Source organism: Strongylocentrotus purpuratus, unplaced genomic scaffold (assembly GCF_000002235.5).
Source record: "Strongylocentrotus purpuratus isolate Spur 01 unplaced genomic scaffold, Spur_5.0 spur5_scaffold_20, whole genome shotgun sequence".
In the NCBI taxonomy this organism is placed as follows: domain Eukaryota; kingdom Metazoa; phylum Echinodermata; class Echinoidea; order Camarodonta; family Strongylocentrotidae; genus Strongylocentrotus; species Strongylocentrotus purpuratus.
The window spans coordinates 4,347,984-4,359,499 of NW_022145606.1; the positions used below are offsets into that span (position 1 = coordinate 4,347,984).

At 42.9% G+C, this 11,516-nt stretch overlaps 1 protein-coding gene across 1 annotated transcript; it reads left to right on the forward strand.

The window, feature by feature from the left end:
* The first annotated feature begins 2,841 nt into the window (after positions 1-2,841).
* On the forward strand, positions 2,842-3,783 carry LOC753666. The gene is made up of 2 exons (XM_001183009.2): positions 2,842-2,906; positions 3,252-3,783. The coding sequence occupies exons 1-2, from the start codon at positions 2,842-2,844 to the stop codon at positions 3,781-3,783; spliced, it is 597 nt and encodes a 198-aa protein (XP_001183009.2).
* The last annotated feature ends 7,733 nt before the right edge of the window (positions 3,784-11,516 follow it).

Here is an 11,516-nt window from a genome sequence, read left to right on the forward strand (position 1 = left end):
CAGACACTCGTAAGTATCCGTGAAAGGAGAGCCATTTTTTTTGACATGTCAAAAATCTTCTTACGATTGTCCACGGATTTATTTGTCCGTAAATAACTCGTAAATAGGTCGTAACAATCCGTAAGTATCGTAAACCGCTCGCATGAACACGTTACCATCCGTAAACTGCTCGCAAGAATCCGTAAAAGACTCGTAAAGATTTCTTTAACGATTCGTTTCGGTTGGTTTACGATTTGTTTACGGATTATTTACAGATTACTTACGGATTATTTACGGAGTATTACGAGTGCTTACGTGTTGTTTACGATTTCATTGAAGTCGTGTTACAATGGCTTTACGGATTGTTACGAGTTTTTGCGAGCACTTTACATGTAGTTACGAGTACTGTACAAATAGATACGTATACTTTAAGTATTCTTACGTATTGTTTACGTTTTTGGGGAAAGGTATTAAAGCTGCAAATTTGAACACTTCACTTTCAGTTGTTATTTTTTGGTTAAAAATCGTAAGGACTCGTAAATACTCGTAACTCTCTCGTAACGATTCGTAACAACACGTTAACAGGTCGTTAGTAACACGTAAGTTGCTCGTAGTTATCCGTGACAACTCGCGAAATCCTGCCGTAAGTATACCGTAATAACTCGTAATAATCCGTAACAAACCGTAAATAGCTCGTAATAACTCGTAACAACTCTTAAATCGGTCGTAAAAGTGGCCAAATCGTAAGGATCCGTGAAAGATCCGTGAATTTGTGCGATCCGTAAGGATTCGTAAGAAAATCCGTGTATGTGAAGGGGGTCTAAGTAAGTTTTCTGGCTGCAAAGTTAATATATTAAAAAGTGAGGGTATTTGGCTTCAATCCTTAAAAGGCTCACATGATATTTCTAGTCTGTTTTGTCCCATCCAGCAATCAAGATATTCATAACGTTCAAGGTCAGACCAACTTCTTCTGCGAATCCCCCGCATCAATTCGAAGAAGGGTCAACAAAATATATTTTGTTCTGGTCCCACTATTTGGAATAGTCTCCCATTAAGCATTCGTTCCTCCACCTTAGTCGCATCATTTAAGAGAAATCTAAAAACTCATTTGTTTTCTTTGTAATTGTTATTTTTAGAGTGTAATGCACTTGGAGAGCATATCATTATTCTGTTTTTATTTTAAAATTTAAAGCGCTTTGAGCATGTTTTTGTAAAGGCGCTATATAAATATTAATATGTATGTATGTATGAAAAACCGTATTATTTCTAAATTCTCATATTCAATTTTTAAGGAAGCTGTCTTTCCCCAAAAGAGATCGGATAAATGGAATGATATTTTCAATATAGAAAAGAATAGTGAGGATTGGTCCTTGGTTCATAAGGTAAAATTTAAATGTACCATTGAAACGCAGTTGGGTTCCTTTTATTTTAAATCATTTCACAGAGCTATTGCCTAACTGTTTTTTTTTATATAAGATTAAAAAAGTCTGACACTGAATTGTGCAGTCTGTGTGAACGATTACCAGGCTCAATTGAACATTTTGTAATATATTTTGAAGTTGTAATGCCACTTTGGTCTGCTCCAGAAAATTATCTATCTTTTAAACTTAAAAAAGACGTTATTTTCTAGGATTTTGAAAGAATGTTTGGTTGTTCCAAAGACTATCAAAATTCAATATGTATAAATGTCTTCCTTTTGTGTAGCAGGTTCTACATTCACTGCTGGAAATGTGAAAGAAGTAAGGGCATGAACGTATGACTTGTATAAAATGTGTGATATATACATTTTCTTGATAAGTTCTCCCTTTGGGGTAGGGAATCTGAATTCTGCGCATTTCTTTGTACATGTTGGCAACAGAGGGAGCTCAACTGGTATCAGTTAAAAGCTTTATACAAACGTCTCTTTCTGTGGTGGAGACGTAAAGAACGCAATCGTTCTTCGTGCGGGATTCACCAAGCGTCTTTTGAATAGAGGAATTAGGCGATCGCGTGCTTCCCGCAAATTAGGCTGCGGTGCGGGAAGCACGCGTGTCTACGGACACTCGAATTGATCCAAGGCGCCTTAGCGGAGACTTGTAAGTTGAGTTGCATCTTCAAATCCATCAGCACGTTGTTCAGACAACTCAATCGATTGTGTCAGATCAGTCAGTTCAGGAACATCTGTCGTTCCAGTGCACGTCTTCGCAGTTTCCCTGACCTGCAGCCAGTGATTATCTGCGTTAAGCGTTGGTCACATCCCACCGTGCGTGTTTTAAGTCCGTACGGTTTTGAGGGAGGCCACGACCGCCACGTTTTCTGAAAACGTAGGGAGGGAGTGGCGAAGGCAGGGAGGGAGTACCGGCAAAGCACGTCACACGCGCGGTGTAAGTACGTGGCCCGCACGCCACGCCTGGCCGTGAGCGGTTGCGTGCATCGTACGTTGCGCACGAGGTAAGTGCGTTGTACGTGCTTACAACGTGCTTACAACGTGCTTACAACGTGCTTACAACGTACGGTCTCCGTGCGGTTGCCACGTTATCTTATGGAGGCCGTACTTACACGTGCTGCTCACGTACGGTGTCCTTACTCACTCGCACGTTGTCAGTGCGTGCACGTGCGATGAACTCGGTGAGTCGGGGTATGTCGGAGTATATAGGACGACATTCCCAATGTCTCTAGAAGTCCCAGCTGCTGCTTCAAGTAGCAGCGCATGAGCACGACGTGGTATTACTTGCCTTGATACGGGAAAGAGAATGGCAACAGAGACGCAGGAGATGGTTGGTTCGCCCATGGATCGGAAGGAGGAGGCTTTTCGGGCAGTACGAAACGTTGTTCCAAGAGCTAGAGCGTGAATCGCGGGGGGACTATGTCGGATACATCCGAATGGACCCCAATCTCTTCGCCGAGCTCCTGCTCCGAGTGACCCTTCGAATCACCAAGTGCCCAAGGTGTGTGTCTTCATTTCTGCCATAACAAATTCTTGAATTTGCTTTGTATTTGCTTTAAAATGTTGTCTTATTTCTATTGGAAGCTTCCCGTCGCTCATTTAAGAATGATTTCTCTGACAAAAGGAGCAAATTTTGCAAATCACAACTTTTCAGTAAAATGACGTAGAATCAAAACGCCTTCATGAAAATTGACGATTTTGGTGGAAAATAAAACTTGAAGTGTCTTTCTATCAAATACTATAAACAATAATTGTATTCAGTTATTCATGTCTTTGTCATTAAGGGTCAGTTTTGTAGCACTCTTTCTGGGCCACCCAAACGATATTAATACATTATATGTTTCAGGAGTCGCCGCCCTCTTGAGCCTGGCCTGAAGCTAGCCATCACCCTTCGCTTCTTGGCGACGGGGAACAGCTACAGGTTCCTTGCCTACGACTTCCGGGTGGCACACAACAGCATATCAACGTTCGTGCCAGAGGTCTGCTCCGACATCTACGAGGAATATAAGGAGGAGATGTTCAACATGCCCTCCACACAGGACGAGTGGAAAGCCGTCGCCCGCCGGTTTGGAACGCGATGGAACTTTCACCACTGTTGTGGGGCGATCGACGGGAAACATATCGCCATCAAGAAGCCAAATAAAAGTGGATCGCTCTATTACAATTATTATAAGCGCTTCTGTTCTGTGGTGCTCCTGGCCATCGTGGATGCTAACTATTCCTTCTTGTGGTGCAAGGTGGGGGCCAACGGCTCTTCCTCAGACGCAGGCGTGTTCAACGAGTCCACCCTCCGGGGGGCACTGGAGGACAACACCATTGTATTCCCGCACCGGATTCACTTCCAGGCGACGACCGGGACTTTCCCTACTTCATCGTAGGCGATGATGCTTTTCCCCTGCGAAAGTGGCTCTTGAAGCCATACAGTCGCCGTGCCATGACCCACAAAGAGAGAGTGATGAACTATCGGACCTCTCGGGCCCGTCGGGTTGTTGAGAACGGCTTCGGGATATTGGCTCACCGGTGGCGGTACCTACTCACCACCCTGCAGTTGGAGCCTGGCAGGGTGATTCGCGTTGTGTTGGGCTGCCTCACCCTTCACAATTGGCTGCGAAAACGCCGGCCCGGACTACAGGACCTTAATTTGGACCGCGAGGATGAGGATGGCAACGTGGTCCCCGGGGTCTGGATGGAGGATGTGCAGATGACAGAACCCAACCAGATGGTCGGCCAACGGGCCTCATGGGAAGGGAAAACCCTGAGAAACTATCTAGCGGACTATTACCAGCAGCACCCTCCTCATGATCAGACTCTTTGGCGTCACCATCTGACTCTTTTTCGCTCCTCCTGTCCTCTTCCTCTCTTGTCCTCTCATCTTCCGCGGCCCGTTTCTGTTGGGCCTTTTGAGCTGCAGATGCAGCTGACCCCTTATTTTGTGTCTTCTTCGGCGCTATCTTGGAGACGAAATGTTGGCACTCTTCCGTCGGCTCGGCTTTTGTATGCTACATAAATCAGTGCGTTTCTTTCGTCTTATATCCTTTTAAAAGTTGAAATATGCCTCGTATTTCAATGCTTCATTGTTTAAAATGATGCTTCATTGTTTAAAATGATGCATTGTATTTAAGTTTTCACAAAATCGTATTTCAATCCATAGGATAACCTTTAATTTGTGTTGAACAGCCAACTAACTTCATGTGTCATGATAGTTAAGGTCCCTCTACTCACTTGTCTACTGTGCCATTTCACATGCGTAGGGAGCATTAGGTGTTTATCTTGAATAGCGGATGAAAACTCAAAGGTTACTTAACCCAAATGCAAGAAAGAACACATATGATGATTATTATCAAACAAATTGACAGTAGTCTATCAAAAAAAGATAACATCCCAAATAAACTTTATCCATTTTATGTCACTCAATGAGAACGGTTATCTTAAACAAGGGATGGAAATGAAGTCAAGATTTAAATGAACCTAACGAAGAGAATACTATACATTTTGCTTTAAATTACTTTTTTAAAGCTTGTTGCTCAGTCATCCGTGGCAGCAAAATTATGAAGATAGTATAATTAGCCAGAATATTATCTACCCCTTACTTTGAATAAATATTCAAGGTCAAATAGGTTATAAGTTAGAAGCTAGCAAAGTTGGGCACAATTAAAAAAGAATGCTGTAGTAGACCAGCCAAAATTGAAATAAAGGCTCTAGAAAAAAAACGTCTTTGGCATTTTAGGGTTATTCATGGCATCCATGCTCAAAATCCCCCCCCCCCCCCAACAAAAAAGGGAGAAGATTAGTTTAGATGCCACGCGCATGTTTTTAAACCAAAATGAATCTTTGTCTCAAAATTTGAAAGAATGTCAACAATCATGATTTTTGTTTTCGCCAAATGTATATTATCTTCTAAAGACCTTTCAATTGATACAATTTGTATCATGAGCTTGAAGTAATAAAGCTGATAAATATACATATCAATGGCGCAATGAAATATGGTGTTATAAAAATACCCATATTTCTTTTTTTACACACCATAAATCCGTCCATTAAAACACTTTCTTTTCATTAAACATATAGTATATTTTGTCGTGCCTAGTAGAAAATAAATGATTAGAACATATGGTTGATAAGTAATTTCATGTCATCCCAATTGAATTGTTTTGGATGCGCATTTTGAACGGAAAATTAAAATCATGCATACATGCAGTGTACATGGCAGGTCTTACAGTATAAGTCCATGTGCCGAACACCGAAATGGCCCCACCCACTAAGACACAATCCTAAATGATTATTATCTTATTTCTTTAGTTGGTAAGTTAGGACCCAGAGTTATCACAATGTCCATGTTTGCCCTAAGGTTGGTGGTGGGTGTGACCGGTGGGGCTATCTATTACCATGATAACGGATCAAGAACATTCGCATTTTCGAAAAATTCATGTATTCCTAATTCAGAAAGTTAAAACATCTTGTAAACTTGTGAATAACAACCCAAATGCGGGTTATAACATGTGTTGGACATGTTTTAAAATGTTTGTTATTGAAACAGTGAAAAAAAGTGATGTTAAAGAAAAAAACATCGTGAAACTAAGGAGAAACTTTTGAATAAATGTCTGAATATTTGTAATGGATGACTTTCTGTTTGCTAGGATCTTCAGGTGTCATTATTTGTCCGTTTGACGTAAAATAGGTGATAGACGTGACCACTGGGCCATCACCATGGAAACAATTCAAGAAATAATGGAATGTGATGAAAATATACCTTTTTAAAACAACATGAAACAAATGTTGAGCATCTAATAATTGTAGCTGCCTGTTTTATTATAATCAAAATTCGAGTTATTCGAAGTCATAGTAAGGAAAGTAATTGCCGTTGCGTTGGAAACCAAATAAGATGGTATAGATCTGTTGTCAAAAAATAATATTAACTAATCAGTATAACACAGGCAGAATAAGAACAATATCAAATAATATATATATATATATCTATATAATAATACCATTAATCGCCGCGGGGGTACAAAACGGTTCACGAAAAACGTCTTTCTGCCTCCGCCGTGGCGCGGGAACGGCGAAACAATTCCACAAGGCATGTCTCCCGTAACCCGCGTGCCACGTCGACCCCGCGATCGACGTCGATGTCGTTAAACGCGGTTTCGGGGTTTCGGGGTTCCGGGGAGGACGGGCAGACAAGAGCACGGCAGGCGTTGTAGATTGCAAGGAGGCGACGAACCCGCGAGAGTGAGACGGCAAGGCGTGCTAACGTTATGCTAGGAGTCCACTGGGCCGGCGCCAGTTGGTGCCAGTTTGCGCCAATGCAATTTACTGTGGCGCCTAGTGTCGCCAATAAGGTGCCTAGTGGCGTGTAGTGGCTCAAACTGCCTCCCAACTGGCTCGTGGTGGCCCGCAACGGCGCCAAATTTGAATGTGGCGGCAAGGAAATTTCAAAATGTTTGAAATTTTCGTCGCGCCACTTGCATCGAGCAATCAGCGCCAAGTGTCCGCCAAGTGACACCAAATGGCGCGAACATATCGCCCTTTGGCGCAAACAATCCGCCTATTGGAATCCACTGGAATGTAATGGCGCGCGCCAAGTTGCGCCAATGAGATTTCGCGCCACATGGCGCCACTTGGAGCCAAGGGGCACCTTGTTTGCGCCACTACGCGAGCCAAACGGCACCCGATTGGTGACTACTTCGCGCCAAATGCCACCTGGTTGCCCGCCATTCGGCGCCACTTGTCGCCTTTAAAAGTAGAGCGGCATCGCAGGACTTTCTCACAGTGATGGCGGCAGTTCTCCAAGCTCCAGGGATGAGGTTATGCTGGGCATCCTCCTGGTCCAACATGCGGACGTCCAGTGCCTGATAGCGCTTCCTGATGAGGTTGTTCAGCATGACGGCAGCTTCAACGAGCAGGCGGACTGTGTCTGGTTCCTGTCTCATCTGGCCAAGGAAGCACTGGAACCACAGAGCCAGAATGCCAAAGGCATTTTCAACCACACGCCTTGCCCTGGACAGCCTGTAGTTGAAGATCTTCTGCTGTTGGACCATGTTACGACGGCCATAGGGCTTCATCATGTACGTCCTCATGGCGTAGGCATCGTCTCCCAGGAAGAAGTACGGCATAGGGTGCTCTTCATCATCATGGGGAAGAGGAACTGGATCTGGGATGCCTAAAGTGCCAGCTTCAATGCACTCCTTCAGTTCACTGTTGTTGTAGATCTGGGCATCAGACTGATGGCCAACGCCACCCACATCGATCCACATGAACTGGTACTTTGAATCTACCAGAGCCATCAGGACAACCGAGAAGAACTGCTTGTAGTTGAAGTAAAGGCTGCCTGATTTTGTTGGGCTTCTGGAGATGGATGTCCTTTCCAGGCTCCCAGACAGTGAGGAAGATTCCATCTGGCTTCAAAATCACCTGCAACCTCAGGCCAGCCATAATTGGTTGTGGGGAGGGAGATGACTTCTGCAGCATACTCATCCACTATCGCTCTGGCTACATCAAGGACAAACTTATGGATGGTTTCCTTGCCCACTCGGAAGTTCGGCATAGGTGGCCCCAGTGGCGAGATGGCGCAGGAAGAGAGACAACTTGAGACCAGGGGGAATGGCCTTCCTGAAGTGGGTGTCCTTCTTCTGCAAGTGGGGTGTAAGCCTGACCAACAGGTCATCAAACATCTCTGGGGACACCCTGGTGTAGTTCTTGAACTTCCTCCTGTCATTCTCCCTCAGCTCTTCCATCAAAGTGTGGTACTGTCCACGTTCGGCCCTCAGCTGTGGGTGGAGCATGGGTCTAAACCACCAGTTGTGCTTCCTTTTCTTCTTAGGAGGCTCTTCTTCTTCAGGATTGGCCAGCATAAGTTGATAGGCAGTGGCCACCTCAGCATCTCTCATAATCTTATGATGGAGCAGCATCATCACTCCAACATTATCAAAAGCCTCAGACATATTTTTAGTAGAGATGTTGTTCATACAGCAGCTGAGGAGGGTCTGAACCAGGTAGCCGATGGCCGGTATTTATATAGTCGCCAAGTAGCGGCAAGTTCAAACCAATTTGGCGACCTTTGGCACTAACTAATCACTAAGTGGCGCAAAGTAGCCGTCTATTGGCGCGAATGGCGCCAACAGGGTGAATTTTGGAATCAAATGGCCGTGTAATGGCGCGAACTGGCGCAAACTGGCGCAACATTTTGGAGCAAGCCGGGTGGCATTTGGCGTACGCCATATGGCACCCAGTTTATTCCACTTGGCGACACATGCCGAGCGGACATTAATTCGGCGCCACTGCGAGCCACTACGCGCCAATCACATAATATTTGGCGCAAACTGGCACCAACTGGCGCCGGCCCAGTGGACTCCTAGCATTAGAGGGAAGACCCGCCGTAAGCAAATTCATAGTTGCAGTCTAAGCATGAGCAGATAAAGGTCATTGCAGACCAAATTGTTAAATACACCAGAGAGATAAAAGAAAAGAGTGGAATCAAGCCGCTTTTCTTTGACCCCATGCTCCAGGCCGCCAAAAAGGTATGCGCTAATCTGCAACTGTTCACGAGGTGGTGAGATAAAAGAGCGCATGAAACTTCAGAATTTAGAATGTTTACATCAGAAAATATTATCCCAGCAACTGTTTGCTGTCCCTTTCAATGAGTTCTCATCAATTGTTTAATGTGTAATGAGAAGAACAAGCTGACACAAACTTGTGTAATTTCATACTTTTTCCAACTGCAAAAATACAAAAAAAAAACACGCGAAAACACGCATTAGCCAACTTAATGTTGACGAAGATTGTAAATCATGGATTCAATAACGAGACATAAAAACATGCACACAGTAGCGCATTATCCTAACATATTGAGTTTGTATCAGGATCTAATTTTTCTGATACCAACTCTGGCACACAAATGATATGAAGGGCGGAGTACTAAATTTGGAAAGTTGTTAGATGCAGCTATAATCTTTAACAAGCTAGTGTATACATATTTAAAAGGAAGACAAGTAAAATAAAAGGAAAAGCAAAAAGGGGTGGCGTTGAGCCCATGTCATTTACATAGAAAGTAGGTGGAAAGATGTCTCCGAAAAGATTACCTCGATTTTTGTAATTTAATTTCATCTTGGAGATCATTCCACAGCTTTGTTCCTACAAACGAAATACAAAATTGCCCTTGCGTTGTCTTACATTTTGGCTGATATAGTAAGCCACTGTCTTTTCTCCTAGTGGCATATCTGTGTTGTATCACTTGACAATAATGGACTAGAGAGTGTGGGAAAACACCTCTTTCCAATAGGCCAGTTTCGTAATGTATTCAGAGACCTTTAAATCGCATTACGTAATCGGAGGGTCGGACAAACAATGAACTCGCAGTGCGTAGCAGCCTACACTTTGTGTGCATACAATACATGACTGTGTTCGCTTGGTGTGATTGCATCGTTTGTTTTCGCTATTTTGAGAGAGAGAAAAGAAAAAGGAGGCAGATTCAAACTTGAATAATAAATAGCTTTGAGATGTGATTTTGTTCTTCATACATTTGATCTTTAAAATCGCTGAGTCTTAGGCAAGAATAATGGGAAAGCATTGCTGTTACAGAACTAGCGATTCACATCTTGCAGTCAAACCTGTTCGGCCAAGTCCCCGGTACAGGCAGCGCACGACACCCCCTCAAAAAGAAGAAAAACAAGGTCGATGATACATGCGACATTGGCTCGAAAGTGAGTAATGAAACAGAAAGAAAGGAACCAAAATATCAGTTAGCCGATATCGGCAATTCCCATTCAATGTTGCATTTACCTTAGCTTGAAACTGAGTACAAATTTGGACGTAGAAATGAAAGATAAGTGATGAACTATTTTCCACTCGTTCGCACACACAGTCACCCCTATGCTGGCGGAGGAACGTGCGTGCGCGCGTACCACGTGTTTGTGTTCGTGTAGGCGCGATTCACATTTTCACAATAAAAACAAATTTACGGATTAAAAAATGTTTGTGAAACGCCTCGATACGAACTATTTCAAGGCGGACGAGAAATGGCTAACGAGAAGCAAGCACAGTGACTACAGAATCAATAGTATTAACAAAAGTAACGAGAAATAATGATAATAAAGGTAATAATGATGGCACTATATAATTAATAAAATAATATTTATAAAATAATGTCGCCCCATGGCCATGGCAGAGAGCTAGAATAAGAACGTTGAATATTGATAAACAAATAATTTTGAACAGAAAAAATGAAGAAAAACAATGAACAAGGAAGAAGAATGTGTGAAGCAAAGATTAATAAATAATGAGAGCAATGGAAAAAAGGAATAGATCCCTAAAAGTAATATAAAAAACACTTATGGTGGCAAGGAAGAAGAATCAGGATGATGAATAATTTTATTGTTTAAAATAAGATTAGGAATTAAGTTTGATTATCATAACAAAGTTAACAGTATTATAATTATGCCGGACCTTCGTTATTCAAGAAGCAATTATTATTATTTATAAAAAAACATTTTAAAAATAATTTGTTATTACATTTTCTATAGTACTTTTTGTTTATATTTTTTTCTTCTTTTTGTTGAAGTTGGTATGTTCTGTCTTTTTGCGTCGGTGTGGCCTGTAGTCTAGAACCACACGAGTCGCTATCATGAGCTGCTGAGAGCTAGCTGGAGGGGGAAGTGTACTCGAGCTTCAGCTCCACATGGCCATCGGAAAATATTAATCGAATGTCTTCAAAACTCGTAAAAGCCTTCAGTTTTCGACGATCATAAATGCATAGTCCGCCATATATTCTCTACTAGATAATTGAATACGTCATAGGTCCCAAAGTCAGGAATATCGTCAAACTTAAGGGAGGTATGTAACTAGTTCACTTAACGAAACTCCTGCCCGTTGTAATTCCCCCCACACAGTCACGTCTACCGAGTGACACGGGCCCCGTAGCCGTAGGTCAGGGGCTACGGGCAGGCTAGTCCGCTACTGCGGACGCTAATTTAACGAGTCTGTTCTCGGGTGTATACCGTGCTCGAAACTCCTCTTTTGCTAAGAAAATATTGCAGCTGCCTGAAACTCAGCTTGATGAATGTCAAGTTGGAAGACTTTTCTGGCCAAAACAGAAATTCATATATATACACGCAGT